This window comes from Babylonia areolata, chromosome 23 (assembly GCF_041734735.1).
Source record: "Babylonia areolata isolate BAREFJ2019XMU chromosome 23, ASM4173473v1, whole genome shotgun sequence".
Taxonomy (NCBI): Eukaryota; Metazoa; Mollusca; class Gastropoda; order Neogastropoda; family Buccinidae; genus Babylonia; species Babylonia areolata.
The window spans coordinates 38,182,113-38,204,609 of record NC_134898.1 but is presented as its reverse complement, the minus strand read 5'-3'; the positions used below and the strand labels follow the sequence as shown (position 1 = coordinate 38,204,609).

At 42.2% G+C, this 22,497-nt stretch overlaps 1 protein-coding gene across 1 annotated transcript in view; it reads right to left on the bottom strand.

The window, feature by feature from the left end:
- Positions 1 to 4,959: 4,959 nt before the first annotated feature.
- The window catches only part of LOC143297671 (uncharacterized), a 53,703-nt gene continuing 36,165 nt past the window's right edge, over positions 4,960 to 22,497 (bottom strand). The window contains exon 3 of the mRNA XM_076610091.1: positions 4,960 to 15,460. Within this exon, the coding sequence (XP_076466206.1) occupies positions 7,630 to 15,460 (7,831 nt within the window). The 3' untranslated portion in view covers positions 4,960 to 7,629. The remainder of the gene's footprint in view (positions 15,461 to 22,497) is intronic.

Here is a 22,497-nt window from a genome sequence, read left to right as displayed (position 1 = left end):
AAGGCTTTCTCCGACTGGTTGCACCAGGAAAACTTCGTCTGCTCATTCTTGTCAACGTTTTGTCGACGTTTGAAATAGCATGGGTGCCTGAGGGTAAATGCGAACGGGCAAGTCTAATTGCGAACGATGGCTTTGGGTACATGTAGACAATTAAAACAGCAGGTCTTTAACTCATTGGACATAATATATTATTGGAACATCGCACCAGACTGTTGTATTGTTGGTTTTGATCACACTTGCACACAAACAGACATTTAAACGCACACACCCTACACCGCAAACAAACACACCATTTTGAGAGTGCTCAGTAACTGTGCAGCACGTTCGCAAATAGACTCACGTCAAAATATCCTATGATCTTATTGCAAACGACATTATTTTGCATATTCCTGTCAAAACTGACGTTCTGATCTGTCACCAATAAGCTTTCTTAAATTCTCCCATCACTTGAAATACGCATTCAACATATCGGATCAAATCAACTATTCTAAACTGAGTCAAAAAGTTCAAGTCCTACAACTTGCTTCCATTGATTTTAGGATTTTGAGAGCACGTTTGTAACCTTGGTCGGCAGCGGTGTGCGAAGAGAAGAAAGAGCGCGGAAATAACCAGAAACAGCTATGTTTGACTGGTTCTTGGAAACGGATATTCATTAAGGTATTAGGAAAAGGTCGAAGCAGACGTCAAATTGTGAAATGCAATCGTTAAGAACGCTTCGAAGTGGGGCGGTATACGAATCGTTCGCAATTACACGCTGTTCGCAATTACTTGTACCTACCCTATACCACGTCAGGCATAATGGGTGGCTCTCTCTCTCCCATAGAGAAAATTCGAATGGCTTCTGTATGTAGGTAGTAGGTTTCGTTTTTTAATACTTTATGTCGTATCAAATGACACAAATCAATCGCTGAAAATTAAATATTTACTGTTTTTGTTGAGTAATATGATCCGCTACAAACTTGAAATGTTCTTTGTGTGTTTGTGTGCGCGCGCACGTGTGAGTGTGTGTGCACGCGTGCGTGCAGAACAGAGCTGCTGAGCAGGCACACGAATGAGATGCAGAGAGAGAGGGGTCAGTGACAAGTGATTCAGAGCACACACAGAGACAGTGAGACATAGACATAGACAGCAGCGCTCAGAGACAGACAGACAGACAGAGACAAAGAGACAAAGACAGAGGCAGACAGACAGACAAATATAGAGAATCAGACAGAGACAGAGACAAAAACAGACAGCAAATGTTCATACAAACTCGAAACACGGACTCTTTTTCGGTAATGTGTTTTTGGTTTACTTATTTTGCAGTTTCAATGTTAACCATTAGAAATATACATGCACTCAAAATAAAACAAAACAAAGAAAAAGAAAACAACAACAAAAACAAAAAAACAACGCTGTTATATACAGACGCTTTTAACATTTACGTCTGCGATTCGTGAAGAAGTGATATATCAAACAACATGAACTATCTAAATTACAATCATATGCAGTACATATATACATACATGCGTGCACACACACACACACACACACACATTGTTAGTTACAAATATATACCCGGCAAAAACATTAACATTACACAGCAAAAATTCTTTCTCACCTCCTTTCACTGTAAACACATATACCACAACTGCTCCATAACTCTGCCAATGATAAAAACAACAACAAGAAGAAAGTTAAAAAAAAGAAGAAGAAATAATTGAGAAAAAAGTAAGAAACATCTCTTACCCATTCTCCCTACATTGAAATTCAACACGTACGACAGTCTAATCAATCTGCTAGTACTACTGATAAATATTACAGTTACAACAACAACAAAAACCACATGGTTTTCCACTCGCGAAAACACACGAGGAAAATACTTGCAGAGCAAATTTCTTCGAACATATTAGAAAGATGAAGAAACGTACAGGTTTAATTAACTGTCAATCTTACATACTGGTTTGCGCTTAGCAAGGGAGAGAAGGGGGAGGGGGGTGACGGATGGCGTGAAGGAGGGGTGGGGTGAGAGCCAGTGTGAACAGCAATTTCTCCAGAAAGTAGCGTGTTTGCCACAAACTTTCCTCCAAAGGGGAGGTCAACATGTGTGTGTGTGTTTTCAAGATTGTATTCGCTTCAAACAGAATATCTCACACACACACACACACACACACACACACATTCTCTTTCTCTTCAGGGGTCTCTTTCTGGTCATAACCCCAAAGAAAATTGTCGTTCCTGGCAGCAACACCACCTTGACATTTAATGTGATGATTGGCTGACGTTTTAGGTTTCCTGGTCTTCTGCATCACTGCCTTGACAAGGTCACTGAGACCCCGGAACCTCTTGACCTTTCGGTAAGCAGTCTTCAACAGGACAGTGACACGTGAAACAAAAACGTCCTCATCACCGCATCTCTTCCTCTCACGCAAAAGTTAAACGCAAGTAGCTTGTTTTTTGTTGTTGTTTTTTGTTGTACTCTCCCCAACTCAACCCACGAGACCCTCTCAACTCGCCCGCCTGAGGGTCAACGCCTAAGTGGCCATCGATGGTGGAGATTCTCTCCGATCACAGCTCGTACCGACCATGGCCTTGCAGGCCGAAGGACAGAAACGGTATAACCGCACACATACATGTGCACGCGCGCGCGCACACACACTCACACACAAGCAAGCAAGCGCGTGCACACACATACACACACGTATGTGTACGCAAGATGCATGCCGGCACGCACACGTACATTCACAAAGACTGAGTGCAGGCACATACTTTTCCTTACACCCGCACGCACAGAGCTCGCACACGTATCCACGACCTGCATGAGCATGTGATTCAGACACTGTGGGGGGATGAAAGAGACTGGGGGTGGGGAGTTTCGAAAGGAAGTATGCAGAAGAGGGGCGACGGGAGCGGAAGGGCGGAGGGGGGGGGGAGGAGGGGAGTGGTAGGGGGAAGGGCTAGAGGGGGCAGGGGGGTCGGAAACATCAGATCGTGCCAAACCAAGTCAACATCAAATCAAATCAAACACAACCACATCTGACCCATCCACAGATGAAAAAAACCGCAACATCAAACATCAACATCTTTCTTTAAGTGAAGGCAAAGGCACATCGCTGCCTTGAACTTCCGATCAATCTACTGACAGACAGGTGAAACCAACCGAATCGCACCCCTGATTCTGCCGGATATCTTTTATTCACCTGTATCTGCCAGTTGATGCCAAGCGCCAATCAGCCATGGACTGAAGAACTTTGGAAGTGCCTTTGTCTTACGTTAAAGAACAGTATCATAGCTACCACTCAAATCAGCATCATCATGACAACAACACATACTGGAACACGCATCATGAAAAATTAGAACAAACCAATCAAACATGCATCAAGAAAATTAAACAATCGATCAGACAGCACTGATTCAGACCCTGCTGGTTTACAGCGTAAGTGATCCGTAACGACTGGGGAAAACAACAAAAAAAACTAACAAATAACCCCACCTGTTTTCAAAATAAGAACTTCATTACATGCACAGCTTTGGTCTCATACCTGTAGACCATTGCAAATGGAACAGAATAATCTTTTTGTGACTCCGTTTTATTTATTTATTTTTTCTATGTACATGGCATTCATAGCACACAAGCAATGTAAGTACTGGTATACATGTATGGGTCACCCGTCCAGTTGTAACATGCAAATAAAAGTAAACGACAGGTTACTGGCGCACAATATAGTCACAAATATGTCCTTTGTCATTAGCGCCCCCATCGACAGTTTGCAAAAATGCTGCTGCTGCTCTCTCTGTGTGTGTGTGTGTGTGTGTGTGTGTGTGTGTGTGTGTGTGTGTGTGTGTGTGCGTGCGTGCCAAGGCAAGGATTGGAGGGGGGCTGGTGGACTACAGGGTAGGAGGCTTCTTTGATGAAAGTTCACAGTTCAGAAAAATTTTAAAAAAATCTACGCATAGCAAAAAATACAAGACAAACAATACAGTGCAAGATTACATACATTTGACAGTTACGGTCAAACCTCATCACCAACCAACGCGTAAACAAAACACAAAACAACAACTGGCAGGTTCTCAACCAAAGCCTGGCCTGCCCAGAGAGAATGACCAGGTATCCGTTACTTCACTTACCACTCATATTCAATTCCCTGTCGCACTTCCAACTTTTGTTCCTATACTAACTTGCGCCTGCCGAGACAATTTCAAGATTAACATTTAACATACATACATACATACATATATATACATACATACATATATACATATATACGCACACTGACAGACACACGTATAACCGAGACCGGTTGACTACACAGTTTTACTTCGTGTACACAAATGAGTAAAACAAACAAAAACAACAACAAAAAAAAAACACCCTTCACTGTAACCAGCATGGCATATTCATATAGGACCCGTTTCAAGACCAGATTGACCAGAATCAACGCAAAAAATAAACCCCCAAAGGAACACACTTCTTTCTGGAAGCTAAAACATCGTTTCCTGTTGAAACACCACGGAATAGGGGGTCTTGGTCTTCAAGAAACCAGCAGTACAATTGTCTGATAAAATGGGAGCCTTACTGAAGACAGGAAAGATCACGTTTAAAACAGGACAGCCCCATCACCAAATAATATCCACCACGATAGAACTTATTCATCGTTTGAATCTAGTCTTTATCCCCCTGCACCCCTCCCCTTTCCCCACCCGACAGACATACCACACACACACACACACACACACACACACACAAGTTTCAGTTTCAGTAGCTCAAGGAGGCGTCACTGCGTTCGGACAAATCCATGTACGCTACACCACATCTGCCAAGCAGATGCCTGACCAGCAGCGTAACCCAACGCGCTTAGCCAGGCCTTGAGGCACACACACACACACACACAAACTGGTAAGAAATATCAACACAACTAAATATAAACAATACAAACACTTTTTACGTTTGAGAGAGAGAGAGAGAGAGAGAGAGAGAGAGAGAGAGAGAGAAAACAGATGCATTCCAGCAACAGCAAAATGCACAACCACAAAATCACGAGATTGGACACTACATACATCGTTACAAATGAGATTGGTCACTACATACATCTCTACACTCCATATATATATATATATATATATATATAACACAATTCAGTTTAATCACACGCACCAAAGCCACATCCACACATTCTTCTTCGTACATCACTTTCAACTTGAACTTAATAAAAAAAAATGGGAGTTTAAAGTGTTTTTTTGTTTTTTGTTGTTTTTTTTGTTTGTTTGTTGTTGTTGTTGTTTTTTCTTCTTCTTCTTCTTTTTTTTTTTTTAAAGTGAGGAGACAACATCCTGCAAGAGAGAGGGAAAGAGTGACCAAAAAAAGCAATAGTAATGTTGGAAATCTGATCGTAGGATATCTGCTACCAGTGCTGACTCCATGATCGTTAGTCCACCAGCAGCTGCCTGGAAAGCTTATCATCATCATCGCCATCATCATCATCATCATCATCAGTTTCAAACTTGTATCTTTGTCAAATCTTTGTTGCTTATGGACCAGCCGACCATACAGTCGTCATCACAAGTCTGATTGTCTGTTTTGTTAGTTTTATTTTGCACTTCAACTTTCCTTTTGCTGCTCAAGTTTTCCCCTATTTTTCAATCAATGAACGCTGTATTTTGTCTTGTTTCTTGATTTGTAAAAATGTTTAAACCATATCAGGGCTGAAACACTGTCAATATCGGTACCCGCACAGCATGCAAATGAAATAACACACACAAAAAAGAATGCATAAAAAAATCAGGAAAAAGAAAATTAGACACAGGTACAGTCAGTCACACACAAAAACCTAAAACATGACCGTTGTCTTTCATCAGTTCTGCCATTTTTTCATCAGAGTATTAAAGAAACTCACCTGAACGTAAACAAAGGCCTATATTAATACATAACATACAAATCCATACATAAAAGGCACACAAAACCAAAAATAAAATTACCAACGGGCATCTCACACATCCAAGGCACAAAACAAACAAATCTGAATAAGTTTTGTTTTCGATTGTTTTGTTTTCTTGTTGCTTTTTTGATTTCATAAATGTCAAAATCATGTACGAAGGGTTGTAAACAAAAACAAGATAAACTCTTCTGGAAATGAGAAGGGGCAACAACAACAAAAAAGGACAACATAGTAAAAATCAATTATCCAACATAGTAAAAATATCCAATTATCCAACCAAATCCAGAAAAAGGCACACACAAAAATATATAAGTATTCAAGACTCCCCAGAGAAAAAGTAAATGAAACAGCAAGGCGGAAAAAAAGGAGACTAGAGAAAGAAAAGGAAAAACAAAACCAAAAACAAACATGAAAAAAACCCAAAAAAACAAACCCAGAAACGAAGGAAGCGATAGAAACTGTAAAATGAAATTTCTAACACCAGTTCTCCAGTGGATGTGGACATAATCAGTGTATTGTGAAGAGGCCCCCGGCATCTCTAAGAGGGGATACAGATTGAAAAAAGACAAGGCAAAGACTACTTGTAGAAGAAGAAGAAGAAATATTAAAGAAGTACAAACAAGTAAGGGTGAAAGTCAGTCGATGGTACACACACACACACACACACACACACACACACACACACAAAGGGGAAGGGAGGGGAGTAGAAGACCACGTGGGGGTGTGAGTGTGGGAAGCAAATCAGATCTGCGTAAGAGGAAAACGTGTATACAGTGACACACACACACACACACACACACACACACACACACACACAAATCATACGTATACCATGAAAAATAATCATAACTGCACACACACACGCGCGCGCGCGCGCGCGCGAAACACCGGGTTATTACACAGACTCTGTTCATCATTAACACAAGTGAGTCAAAAACACCACATAGAATAATATCATTAAAAGCAATAGGACGGCCACACAACGATTAGTATCGGGGACAGACCAATGGGGTACACGAAGTCGAAGACTCACATTCCTCTTTGCATAACACACACTACATAAAAATGTACACAGCGCATAGAAACTAGCGCAACGATCACAAGAAGCAGACCTCGCTGTCAAAGACATGCCAACTGAGATCTACTGGAGGCCATGACCGTAAAACACCAAACTAACAAACAAGGACAATGACTTTCGCACCTTCATCAAGATAAGGGCACGAAGCTGTGGTCAAACGAAGCTCAGAATTTCCTATCATCTCCATGCCCAGCGCAGGTCAAATAAAAACAAAAACAAACGAACGAACTCCACAGGAAATATCCCGTGTTTGTCCGCCGCAGCATCAATTTACCTATAAGCAGCTGTCTACTACAGGTGTGAAAGTTCTCTTAGTAAGTCCTGTGTTTAAACAAAACGGGCCTTCTTAAAACTTCAGAGGCCAGCGCTGACCGATCAGCGCTGATTCTATTGCACAGGTTCTTTACTAAACGAACCGAAAAGAAACTAATGACACAAATTATTTTGACAAGGTTTCCATCACAAACAATGAACAGCGAGTAAACTCAAATTCACCGTTATCAATAGAAAGTACTTCAACTCCGGTTCATTTCTCCTCATCACTCTGACAAGCGGCGGGGGTTCAAAATGCCCTCAAACCAGCACATTACCTACTTAGTGACCTTCAACAGGCTAGCAGTCAGGATTTACTCAATTTTAGGATTCTTTGGTCTGACTGTCACTTGACAGACACTTGTCAGAATCAGTACGCCCTGTCTCACTCTGGTCTGTGCCATTGTTCATTTCTGCGGAGTCCCCTTGGGAATCGTCTGTGACCTGAGAATGAAGAGCACCACTGTCCCCACCTTCTGACACTGCGGTGCAGGAGGGTTCACTTGGGGGATTCACACTATATTCACTGGTGTCAGCTAAGATGTCAACACTACCACAACCCTTTCCATTATCTGCCTTTTGCTTGCATCTTGTGTCTCCCGACAAATCCGAACTAGATTCCTGGACACTGACACTGTGCACCTGAGAGACGTTCTCGTCTTGAGTTACACCTGACTCACAACCACCTGAATCACGTTCACCTGCCGTTGCCGCTTGCGGGTTCTCACCCGTCTGATCAGCACCCTGTATTCGCACTGTGTCCTCTGAAATGTCAGTACCATTCACACCACTTGGTTCAGGTTTTTCCTGTTGAGACAAATCACTGCCCTGCCTGTCACTGACATGTTCAACCTCTGCTGCACTGCAGTCAGCATCTTCCTCTCTCAAGTCTTCACTGTCTTTAGTCTCCGAGTCCCTTTCTCCAGCAAGATCTTCAGCTGTGAGAATCAAAATGTCTCCGGAGCCTCCAGCCGTGCCTTCCTTTTCCTTTGCTATTGTAGTGAACTCACAGTCTGCAACACTCTCTGAACCTTCAATGCTTTTATTCGCGGTTTCAGGGCGCCAATGTTCAGAATCACTCATGCTGGAGTTTTCTTCAACTGGCTCAGAATGTCCCTCAGAAACATTCTCAGCAGGAGACCCGGTCTGAGAAAACTGATGATGAATGGCCTGAAGTGCTTTCTGCCGCCGTTCATCCCCCATGTTTTCCATCTGCTTTGCCAAAAAATCTTTCAGGCGCTGCAACCTCTCTGCCTTCAAGGAGCTGGTGTCAATGGAAGGCGCACTGTCTGGGGACTCTGTGACCTGACGAGCCCACATCGCTCCCAGTGAAGCCATTCTGGAGGACGGGGCTGACGTGGAGGTGGATGGCATTGGCGAGGTCAGCATGATAGGCGACTGGGAAGTGAACACAACAGTTGTGGCAACAGACACAGCAGCTGCTGATGATACTGGGACAGGTCCAGCTGAGGTGCATGATGAGGATGTCACATCTGATGTTCCGCACGACGTGGTCGGTACTGGTGTAACTCTCTCAACAGCTGAAGACTCACTATGGGAACTGGACGTGTTATCTATTTCGGAAGTATGTACTGCTGGAGGCGAGTCCACAATATAGATTGCATCATCATCATTGTCATTTTGGGCAATGGGCACTGATGACGATGCCGAAGGTAAACTAACTGGCACTTGGTTGACGGATCTTCTTGACTCTGCACTTGTCTGGGGTGGAAGATGTGAGACAACTGATGTGGAAGAAACGACAGTCACATTGGAGGATGGAGTTGTAGCCGTAGTTGCACGAATATTCCCACTAAGCAAGGAATATGTCAATGGAAGAGATGCACTGGTGGATATACATGTCCGGTTCAAAGAAGAAAGAAGGGACGAAGCTGTGGTAGCAGTTACAGTACTGGTTGCACAGGAGGCAGAGAAAGTGCTGGTATTCGGAGGAGCATTGGGCATCCTTATAATGAGTGGTCCTATCAGAGAGGTGGAGCGTGGGATGGAAGAACTGGCAGGCACTGTTTGCCGAATAACAATGGGACCTCGGAAGGCTGACAAGACCGGGATGGGCTGAGTCAGATTAACATGCGTTCGGCTGCTAGAAGCAACAGGAACTGTGGACACGACTACACGTGCAGAACTGTTAGCCTGAGTAGTTTTTCCCTCATCGTTATAGCCACGAGTGACAGGTTCTGTTTTGATGACCACACCAGGTGGTAGGGGATATTTCTTCTCCAATCTCGCCCTCTTCCTCAGTCTTTCTTCTTCTGTCATCATTCTCTTCCCAGGGCGGGACTGGCGAGGAGAAGCAGCCCTCACTACAGAAGTGGGCTGGCGGGAACTGACAAACACCCCACCTCGAGAGCTTGACACTGTGAACCTGGTTCCTGAAGATAAAGGATTAGCACCTGACAGAACCACTCTGACACCTTGTGGCTGGCTACCAGGAGTAACCATCAAACGCCTCTGACTGTCCACAGTGCGAGGACCTGTCCATGCTTGGTTTGGTCTTGTCCCTCTGGCAAAGAGGAGAGTAGATGCAGTGGGCCCTGTCCTGGGAGTGGAAGGTGTGGCAGGGCGACGATTGGACAACACAAACCTTGCCATGCTGCCAGGGATCAAGGGCGCGGCTTGCTGCTGCACACCTGTGGCAGGTGCCGTTATGATTGTTGGCACAGCAGCGGCAGACTGTTGCACACTGACAGCACCCAGACTGACTGCAGACGGCTGAAGAAGACAAGGAGTGGGTGCGACGGTGGTGGTAGCAGCAACGGTGGTGGTCAGGACAGTTGGAGTCGTGGAGGGAGTGCTGAGGGAAGCTGTTGGTACAAACATCCGTTTGTCTCCCATCTGCACCACAAGGAACTGCTTCGCTGTGGAAGTGCTGCCCTGAGCTGCTGGAGCAGTGCTGGATGCAACAGTGGCCTGGACCATGAGGGGTCCTTTGGGTTGCACAGGGGTGGCCTGGACCATGAGGGGTCCTTTGGGTTGCACAGTGGTGGCCTGGACCATGAGGGGTCCTTTGGGTTGCACAGTGGTGGCCTGGACCATGAGGGGTCCTTTGGGTTGCACATTGGCGGCCTGGACCATGAGGGGTCCTTTGGGTTGCACAGTGGTGGCCTGGACCATGAGGGGTCCTTTGGGTTGCACAGTGGCGGCCTGGACCATGAGGGGTCCTTTGGGTTGCACAGTGGCGGCCTGGACCATGAGGGGTCCTTTGGGTTGCACAGGGGCGGCCTGGACCATGAGGGGTCCTTTGGGTTGCACAGTGGCAGCCTGGACCATGAGGGGTCCTTTGGGTTGCACAGTGTCGGAGAGAGGTGGTACAGTTGCCTGAATGATGAGAGGCCCTTTCGGCAGAACAGAAGATGTCTGGGGATCTGCAGATGCCTGAACTAGAAGTGGTCCCTTTGGAAGAAGAGATGCAGTGTGAGCCGAAATTGAAGGAACAGATGGTGCAGCTACAGGTGCTGCTGGTCTAGTGGTTACAAGTCGGGTTTTGCAAAGTGAGTTGGAGATAGCTTGTGTGAGTGAAGCTCGAGTGGCATCCTTTAATGATGATGATGTGGTGTTCACAAGAACAGGGATGATCTTGTTGGCTGAGCTGATTGCAGTACCTAGAGGAGAGATGGCAAAAACTTGCGGCAGGCCTGATGGTCTACTTGCACTAGGAAGTGAAGGAATGGAGTAAATTTGAGGTAACAAAGATGTCCTACTTGGAGCAGTTGGGGCAACAGTTATCAGACATGGACTTGCAGGTGTGATGGCTTGGTTTGAGGAAACCACATTTTGTCCTATGTCTCGTGCAATTCGAATGCGACCAAATGAGGCACTTGGAAAAGATGGCAGTAAACTTGTTGCAGAAGTTGTAATCGTATTTTCTTGCAAGGCTGGTGCTGAATTCGTTGTCTTGTTTGGCGAGTCTGTTACAATTACGACATCAGAATCTCCGTCACTGCCTTTTCCCTGTGAGTTCAAGTTACGTTTTTTCTTCTTCTTTTTCTTTTCTTCCGTGTTGTCGTTCAACTCACAGCCTTCCTTTTGTTTTCTTTTCCTTTTCTTTTTTCTTGGTGGTTCCCCAGTTGCATTTCTTGGTGATTCAGAAAACGGCTGCGGAGACATGGGTGGTGGTTTGCAATCAATGAGATTCAGCTCACACAAGTAACCAAGAGTCCTTAAGCGGCAATGGTCCGAACAGCGTGCTCTGCTGCTTACTCTGGCGTTGCGAAATCTCCTGCTCATGAAGTACACATCTTGGTCAGAAAGCCGTTCTAATACAACAAACGGAGAACCAAACATTCTGACCAGTTCCCATTTGCCAAATGAACGGCTTGTCAACATTTTCTTCATAGCCCTGTTGTACCTTGCTTCTTCATCTTCACTTTCACTGCCATTTGGAGCGTCCATCAAACGGCCAGGTTCATCAGACTGAGAAGCATCTGTTGTCAAAGAAAAGTCCAAATCTGTATTTCCTGTTGAACCCGTTTCTACACCTTCAATCCTCATCACGTCAGTGTCAGTGGCTTGTGTTACTGGAGGCATTAAGATGGCCCCTGCTGTGGTGACCTTCAATTTTCTCGCCTTTTTCTTTGGTTTATCAACCTTGCCTTTGACCGAGTGCAGTGCAGTTTTCTTTTGCACCTGTACAGATGGAGCATCTTTCTTTAGTTGCTGTTCATGTGTGTCCTGTGACGATTTTCTCAAGGCTTCCGTGCTGGTCTGTTCACCAGTCTCCACAGGGGTTGTAGATATTTCCAACCCATTTCTTTCAGACAAATGGTGCTTCTGTGATGTGAAACTTTTCGTCACATCAGGTTCATGTGTTTCATCTTTGTCCACATCAAAAATGGGTTCTGAATTATTTTCAGAGTTAGAATCATTAGTGTTCGTCGTCAAAGTATCTGTGTGTGTAGCATATGCCTTTTGATCATGGATTAGAGTCTGCAGTTCATTCAGTCTCTTCTTCCTTTTCTTTTTGGGCTGTGTGACATCAGTTAGTGAATTATTTTGTTCGGGGTTTTCAAAATCAGGCAGAGTTTCACTCTGCAAAGTTCTGACAGAATCATCGACATTACGTTTTGACATAGAGTCTACATCATCAAGTGAACCAATTTCTACATTTGCACTCGAAGGTATAACTCTTGTTGAAGTCACCTGGTTGCTACCAAACACTATTTTCAACCTTTTCTTTTTCTTGCTTTTCTTTTTGGTTTTGTCAGTGGTGGGTTCAGAACTCTGTAGTTTAAGAATTTCATCGCAATTGAATGTATCACTATTTTCACTCAAATGGATATGTTCTGGTTCATTCTGATAAGATCTGCATTGTTCTTGATCTGTCTGTGACAGCCCCTGAGAATCACTGCAGTTTTTATCATCACTGTGCGGTTCAGAATTGGCAATGCCTGTGGACTGTGAAACACTGGCAGATGTGTCCTCATCAATGGGTTGTTCATCACTGGTAACATCTGTGGACTTTGCTTCATTCAAGTTAATACATATCTTTAATTTCTTTTTCTTCTTTTTCTTCTGCTTGTTTCCACGATTCCCTGCATCCTGTATTCCTGAAGTGAATGCTGATGTATGAACCATTTCTGCATCTTTTTCTGATTCACCATTCCCCACCCCATCTGGGATCTCAGGTACACCAGTTTCTACCATCTGCATTTCTAGAAGATAGTCCAACTCATTTTTTCTTTTCTTTCTCTTCTTCGCCGGGTTCTCCTGTTGTGTCATTTCAACCATATCAGTATCTGCTGGAATCTGTCCCGACGACTGGAATTCTTCCAAGATCTGAAAGTCTTGACTGGAAGATTCTATTAGTACATCTAACTCAGACTTCCTCTTTTTCCGTTTCTTTTGAATGCACCCATGTACAACTGAAGTGGTGTTTCCAGCATGTGTGTGACCACTGACCACTTCAGCAGCTATGGGATCAGAGTCTCCAATGAAAGATGGTTCTGTACGTTTATCAGCACAGGCCAATGTTTCGTCATGAAAAACACCAGCTGCTTTGTTTTCAGAAAGTTTGTATTCATTCACTCTATCCTGGGTTTCTGAAAATTCATGTGAGTCATTTAGATTCTCCTCAGTTGATTCTTTTTCTTCACATACTTTATTGTGCCTAAGGTCCAAACTGTCATTTTCCTTGGAAAATTTTTCTGAATGTAAAACTTGCATTCCAGAATGTGACTGATGTTCTGTAGCAGTTTTCCCGGTGTTCGTCTCTGGATTCAAAGGTGTTAATTCAGAATCCTGGTTTCCATCCAGTTTGCTGCATTCTTGCTGAGTCTCTGTCACAACATCAACTTGATCAATGGAATCTTTGTGTGCTGTGGGAATAAGTGGAATGGAATCATGCTTGGTATTTCCGGACACTGTATCATCATGAGCAACGGATTCCTCAGCAGACTTAGTTTTTGTTTCCAATTCAGCATCAGAGAAAACAAAGTCATAATCATCAGTGTCTGAAGAAAAATCAGAACATTCTTTTCTTTCTGGTGCTTTGTGCTGTATCTTTTCATTATTCAATGATACACTGACGTTCCTTGATCCCTCCCCAGAATTTTGAGGATTACAACTACGTGTCAGCTTAGAATGTTCCACCTGTTTTTGAATCTGGAACTGACAGGAGTCACCTGACTCTAAAACTTGAAATGCTTCATTGAGCTGATTGGATAGTTTATCAGAAATGGATTCAACACCATGCAATACGTCAGGTGTCACGTCTTTTGGGGACTCTCCTGACGTATCACCAAAAGCATCAACACTGTTGATAGTTGGGCGAGGACTTCTGTCTTCTGGAAAACTGTCTGCAGCTGAACATTGCTGCTGAACATCAGAAAGATTAGAAGGGGGCGGCTCCCCACCCGTATTTAAAGCATCTTTTAAAACATAGACTGCTTTTGCTTTTTGTTCATCTCCAGAACAATCACAATGTTCAAGCGATTCACCAGTTTTATAATCTGTATTCATTGACGGGTTTTCCACAGCAGAATTAGAATTGGCTTCTCTTATATCTTCAACGTCACCACACATGCCTTCTTCACTCTGCCTTCTGGAGTCTTGCTCAAAAAGTGTTTCCATTTCGGTGTTATCTGCTGCCATGTTGTGGGTGTCTTCATCACCAGTAATGTCGTCTGATGTACCTGACTGTTGTGTGAAGGTGGAAACATGGTCAGCGTTGCCTGAAGTGGACGTGTTAATAGTGTTTTGTGTTGGAGAGCTCGATGGTGACAAATCTAAACTGGAATCATGCACCGATATTGCTTGTCTACTGTTTGAAACCAATGACAATGAGGAACTATGCATCACTGAGGTAGATGACGATGCTGACGTCTGTAGGGATGACACAGTAGTGGTGGACTCACGACGTGGAACAGGTGTATTAGAACAGGTCGCCATTGGCGGAAATGTACTTGGTACATCTGAAGCCAACAACGAAGAGGAAACCGTTTTGTGTGGTTTTGAATTCCCAGGTGACCTGCCCTTCTTTCCTTGTTTGGAACTTTGTCCTGCCTGCATATTTCCAGGGCATTTATTACCCTTCCTGTTCATGAACTTTCCCAAGGCGTGTTGGGCAGAAGCCTTCAGAGCTTCTCTGTCTTTTGCAGTGCGTGATTTGAAAAAAGTTGGTTTCTTGTGCTCTGGTGGATTGAAAAGAACTGGTTCAACAGATGCAGCAGTTGTCCCAGCACTCGAGGATACGGACGAAGTGCACGAAGACATCAGACTGACACTAGAAGACGCCTTGAGCTGAGCCACAGGCACAGCAATGGACTTGGAAGTTCCTGGAGAAGGTTCTGCAGTCTCTGTGGTGGACAGATGTGAAGAAGCGTCTTCTTCACAACCATTGGCTGAAGACCCGTTAGCAGCGTTGCTTTCCGCAACACTATCCGAACTTTCCATTCGAACTTTTCCTCCAGTCATTTGGAACTTGTGACCTGGCGCTGGCTGAACAAGGAAGAGGCGGGATGGGTCAGACGTGGGGGCCATCAGCAAGTTCCAGTTGCCATCAGCAGAGCGGGTGGCAAAAAACTTCTGCTTCTGTTTCTGCTGACTGCTTGACTGCTTCCCGGTGCCAAGCACTCCTCCATCACCAACAATGTTCAGGCCTTCGGAAGTTACCCTCAGCGTTGCAGCTTGACTGGATCTGTGGGGAAAGAGAAGCTAACAATACATTTAATCAATAAAAGCTTTTCAGTTCATGTATCATACAGTATATGCGCGCGCGCGCGCACACACACACACACACACACACACACACACACACACACACACACACACACCCGCAGTTACTTGTTCTTTTTCAAGCACTTGCATGTTAAATGTTTGTAATAAGACACCAGATACTGAAATTATATTAATATAAACACTTGCACATGTTCAAAAACACACACATATATAATACGTATTGTATACTGGTGTTAAAACGTTAAGAACTTTTTTTTTCTTTTTTTTTTTTTTTTTATTCGTTCAAGTCATCGGTATGGTCAATGCATGTTCTCCACATTCCATGTCTTCTTGTAGTCAAATAATATTGTCCGATAGTGGTGTTCAAGGTATTGTAAGAGTACCGTTTCGTTTAATCCATGAGCATTTTATTGACAGAAAAGAGCAATTACAATTAATAACACACAGCAGGAAAAACAATTTTGACATACTCTTTCAATAACTGTAGTGCAACCATTAAAAAGAAATAAATATGATTTTATTTTAAGAGGAATTACTTGGTAGCGTGGGTGGTAAAATATGAATGCCGTGTTGAACCAGAGAAAAGCAAAAGAAGAAAAGGAAAGCCTATACATAATATATATCATTTATACTGGTGATATATCAGCATGAAGCACATATATTGTGCTGGCCAATGCAAAACATTCAAACTAGCTTGCATGTATAGGATGTATCATAATTCATGAATCAGTTTATTCGTTTCATTCGCAACTGATTTCAAAGAAAGAACGAGAAAGACAGGCAGACAGCAACGAAAAGACAAAGACAGACAGATAAGAGTAAGAATACACTGAATTTAGCGACTTTTAAGTTCACAACACTAACAGATAGGTATACGTGGGCAGCCAAAGGGTTGGCATCTGTTAACAGAGTGACTGCAAATATCTGTCTGTCTGTCTCTATTAACCTGTCTGTCTTATCTACCCGTATTCACTAAGTAGACACACGTCATCTGTCAGCATACTGACAGAGCGAATGCCTCTTTGTGAATGTGGCTGTTCACTAACTGAGCTAAGCAATGCACCATCAACATATTCGACACAACTCAGGACTTTACACATCGACTTAACACATTACACAACCCACCAATCTTTTTCCCCAATCAGATCAGTTTTATTATAAAGCTGTACAGTCTTGCACTGTAGGTTGGTCTCTGACAAATACTTAGCCTACCCGGACTGAATATAATAACTCCTATCTCACCCCCCCCCCCACCCCCCCCCCCCACACACACACTCCCCATCATCCTCCCCCCCCCTTCACCCCCACCGACGCCTCGCCCCTCCGGTGCGTTACAAATTAAAATAAATATGTAAATCTATTAATCAGTCTGTGCATTTTCCCGCTCGCCTTCGCGCGAGGCTGGTAAACGATTATCCTCTCTTTCTGCGGAAACGTGCTTCGCGCTAAGTGTGTACCAAAGGCTCAACAAAGCAGTACACCCAATAACCAATCACTGTCGTTGACAACAAGCCAATCATAGGTCTTTCTCTGACTTCTCCGACATACATTAGGGGGTGCAAACTTCGAAGACAAGACAAGTGACCTCGCCAAAGTACTCTGTGTGGGATTAACTGGTGTTTTAATTAAAAGAGGAGGCTATCCAGTGTTCGTTTAACGAGTTTGGTCAAGTACCTTGTACTCAAGAGAAAACAGACAAAAGAAACAATAGGTTTTGACGAACACATCTGATCACTTTTGTGTGCTCTGTGTCCTGTGTGAAGTCCACCGTCCCGCCATTAATGCCAAACGCACGCCCGACGTCAGGAGTCGCTCGAGGTATGAAGAATTCTAATTAATTACGTGGCTTATCGCACACATATTACATGCTGTAGTTTCGTTTTTTCCAGCAGTTATCCACACTCATGCCAAGTGATGATGATGTCATCGTGCAATCTGATTCCCGTTCAGCAATCTTTCTGAGAATCTTCCCTAACAGTAACACCATAATACCCTAAAACTCGTGAACCCCAACCCGCGGCCTTTCGTTCCTAGTCACCCTGGTGTAACTGACTGCATTGTCGTAATCACTGACTAAGACTGTAGTAAGAACCAACTAATTTAAATATTTTTTTTTTTAATAATAATAATAAAGAAAAGAAAAGGACGTAAGGTCATGAGGACAACGGGCGCAATAGCCGAGTGGTTAAAGTGTTAGGCTTGTCAATCTGAGGGTCCCGGGTTCGAATCACGGTGGCGGCGCCTGGTGGGTAAAGGGTGGAGATTTTTACGATCTCCCAGGTCAACATATGTGCAGACCTGCTAGTGCCTGAACCCCCTTCGTGTGTATATGCAAGCATAAGCTCAAATACACACGTTAAAGATCCTGTAATCCATGTCAGTGTTCGGTGGGTTATGGAAACAAGAACATACCCAGCATGCACACCCCCGAAAACGGAGTATGGCTGCCTACATGGCGGGGTAAAAACGGTCATACACGTAAAAGCCCACTCGTGTGCATACAAGTGAACGCAGAAGAAGAAGGTCATGAGGAGATGCTCTGTATATGACTGTTTCTTCAAGATCCACTCACTCCCCCAAACCCTGCTCAAAACTGACAAGAGTTTTAAGACCTGGAAAACACCTCATCGTTTCTCCCCAAACCTTTCCATTCTGGACCTCCAGTTTCTCATGTCAGTATAGCCACAGGAACATTTCATTTTATTCTTCATCTTGGTAGATATCTCTTGTTTGATTTTTTTTTTTCTAAGTAATACTGCTGCTTAGAGACTGATTCTTGATTAATGACTATCAGAATTAAACACCCACTTGCTACTGATCTGCATTTCAACAATGTATTTATTCACTGTCCCTCTCAAGTTTCCGACACTATACATAATTACAAATAAATTACATTTTTAAAGTACAGCTATATTCCAGTGCAATTTTTCTGAAGCCTTTCCAAATATTAGTGTTTTGATGAATTTAACTGTGTTTATTACGAACAGAGTAGAACCGCAAACAGAGAATGAAAAGACTGAAAGATGTTAGCAAGAAACAGCAAGAAAGAGAGAGAGAGAGAGAGAGAGAATGTAATGGCACAACCTTTGCCCCATTTCAGCCCAATCTCAATACAAATTTGCTTTCTAAAGAAATAACCTGTACCAACGACATGGTAATACATTACCAAAGAACAAGAATTTTCCAACTTTCTTTTGCAAAATAACTATCAAATAAAAATTAGCCAAGAAGTACGATGAATGCATTAAATTCTTATTGAATAAGATAAGGAGATAAATCATACATGAGTAAATTCTTCACATGTCATGATCAACTCTGGAGAAATGTTAAATGAAAGAGTGAAAACAAGTCAAATAATTAACGACACATTTGAATTCTTCAAATAGAGCTTCAGGCGATGGGGTTTTTTTTTGTGTTTTTTAGATGCAGAGTGGCTGGTAATCGAAAATGTCATTTTATAACACCCTTTGTGCACACCAAATTCTTTTATTTGAAGTCAATAAAGAGTCTTGAACTGAAGTCTTGAAATCATTCACAAATGACAAGCAACAATGACAAGACACAATGTATTGGGAGTAATAATATTCATAGTAATAATAATTATCATCATCATTGTAATCTTTTCATATCTTTTTTTAACACCTAACAAAATTATTTTGCTCTAGGCGCTTTATGATACAATAGTTCCAATATCATCCGTCAAAACATGCAAATTGGTCCAACCAGAAAAAACAACAGGTAAGCAGTAGATTTCTTGGAAGACACAAAACCAATTAAACAAATGCTGGAGGAGTGGGGCGTGGGGGCAAACACAATCTCCTTGAGTAAGAAAAAAGAAACTTGTTTCCTGTGATCTGTAGAGTATGACAATCACCAGTCATTCTCTCCATCTCAAATTTTCTGTTTGTTTTTGTTTTTAAATAAAGACAATTATTACTAATAAAAGACTGGCATATAATATTATTTATTCATCCATGTATCCATTGCTATGAAGGGTAAAGATTTTATTATTATTGTTATTCAGAATGCTGTTCACTTCTTTCTTTCTCCCTATTTTCCTTCTCCTCCCTCCCCCCACACCCCTTTTCCAAGATTGCAAGGGAAGCAAGTCTTTGACTATCTTAAGGTTTCCACAGAAGGGCAAGTTGCTTCCCTTTGAGCTGCACTTCACTGACGATTCTTGTTCCCTGGAAATGTTGACGGCCTATGTGTGTTGGAGACTGAGGGCTGAGATCTTCGAGACTACAAATTTCACTTTGAGCATGTGATGTGTGTGTGTATCTGTGTCTGTGTGTATGCCTGTACATGGATGCACACATGCATTGTTGTCAGTTTTTATTTATTCTAATTGCCCTCTTTGAATTTTTTAATTCCGATTTAATTACGGTCTTTTTTTTTTACTAAAGCTTATTTACTTTATGTCATTTTAATGCTACTTTGTTCATGTTTATTCTGCAGCATTTACTACGCTATCAAGGTCTGCTAAGTTTCAGTTTCAGGGTGGTGTCCAAGCATGCAGACTGCATAAACACTCCCATCACATAATAATTGTCCTGAAGAAAAAAAGATTATATGCAAAAATAAAATGATGCCTGATCTTTGCAAACTGAACTCACTGATCAGGCTTTAAGAGCCTACACAAGTCACAAGGTAAAACACTGACATAAAAAATAGCAGTTAATAAAATTTGAAAAATTTAGAAATAGAAAATGAAAATTCATATTATTGTGATTAAATTAATAATAGTATATATTATTGATGGTATTAATGAACACAATAAATAAATAGATGAAAATGAGAAAGAAAAAAATAGTGTGCACACGGACACCTGCGCACAAACGCATGGGCGCACACACAACACACACACACACACACACACACACACACACACACACACAGAGTGGTAAAAGTGCCTTTTGTGAGGTTCCTACACACATACACATGAATGTCAACACACATGAATGTCATCACACATGTGTGCACCTTCATACACACACCTGTAACATTGACTCCCACAAAATGAGCACATGCATGTAATTTATGTGGCTACACTTGCACATACCTCCCACAATCCCACGCACCCATCCACACCACCCACACACCCACCCACTCACACCACCCACGCACTCACACAGTCCCACACACACACAACCACACCCATGTTTGCACAAGTACACACACTCTCACACACACACATCACTTCCCAACTCACATGTACCGCGCGTGCACACACACACATACCGTGTCTCTGTTATCAAGTTAGGCACCTTCTCTTTTTTTCTCTCTCTCTTTTTTCCATATTCATTTAATTTTTGAAAGCAGGTATGATGTAGTTTAAACATACATCCTTTACATCCCTGAAAATGATTCTTGTGCTTGTGCATGCTCAATGCAGAGATTTTGTTTTTGTTTTGGGGAAAAAAAATTTTTGTTTGTTTTGTTTGTTATTTTTCATGTATAGAACTTTCCATTTTCTTTTAATAACCCACATAACAACACACAGAGTGTGCAGAGGTGAAAGGAAAAAGGATGGGAGGGGAAGTGTTCAGATTTTCCTTTTTGATACCAATTATCAGATTCCCGAAATTCCACCTGCACATGCATGATGTGTACAAGAAACAGCTCACCAACAATTGTATGTTGCACATATTCTACATGTCTCTGCATTACAGATATATTCTACTTGTAGTTCCATATTTTTAAAATCATACTAAAAATATATACATATATAACAATAATATATTAATGATGATGGTGACGATGATAAAACTTAACAGTAATACTAATACTGTTACTAATATTTATATATCAAACTACTACTACTACTATTTGTATTTCTTTTATCACAACAGACTTCTCTGTGTGAAATTCGGGCTGCTCTCCCCAGGGAGAGTGCGTTGCTATAGTATACTACAGTGCCACCCTTTCTTTTTTTTTTCTTTTTTTTTTTTCCTGCATGAATTTTTTTTTGTTTTTCCTATTGAAGTGGATTTTTCTACAGAATTTTGCCAGGAACAACACTTTTGTTGCCATGGGTTCTTTTTCATGCGCTAAGTGCATGCTGCACACGGGAACTCAGTAGCATCTCATCCAAATGACTAGCGTCCAGACCACCACTCAAGGTCTAGTGGAGGGGGAGAAAATATCGGCGGCTGATCCGTGATTCAAAGCAACGCGCTCAGATTTTCTGGCTTCCTACTACTACTACTACTCCTAGTACTACTACCACTAATAATAATAATAAATAATTAACAATTTAACATGACTCTGAAGTGAAGACAACCTTTTTAGAAAACAAAACAAAAAACAAGAGCAAAAAGTATATACATATTTGACACAGGGGACAAAGTGGGGTGGGTGGTTTCTCTTTGAAATGCATGTCAATGATATATTTTTGCTACACCAGTATAATAAGAGAGAGAGAGAGAGAGATTTCTCCCAACTGGTCAGGTTCCTGGTGAAAGGGAAAAAAATAGTCATTGCTGCCTTCTCACTTTCATTAAAAGTAATAAAACACACACACACACACACACACACACACACACACAAACCAAAATACGACAATATTCAACTTAAAACTGTACATTTAATAAATCATGTAACATGGCAGGTTGTATGCATCACACTTAACATTTATTATATTCTACACTTTCATTAAAAGTAATAAAACACACACACACACACACACACACACACACACAAAATAAGATAATATTCAACTTAAAATTGTACATTTAATAAATCATGTAACATAGCAGGCTGTGTCCATCACACTTTACATTTAGTATATTCTACCTAGATTTCTTCTCTTGCCTTTTTTTTTTCTTTTTTTCTTTTTTTCTTTTTTTTTCTTCTTTTTTTTCTTTTTATATCAATCAGGGCTTTGAAAATTCACAAGTAAGCGTCTCCAGCCTTTTATTGGAGTTTTAAAGATAGCAAGATGCACTGCTGGTTAACTTCTCTGAGAAGTCCCTGGAATGTTTCAAGAATTTATAG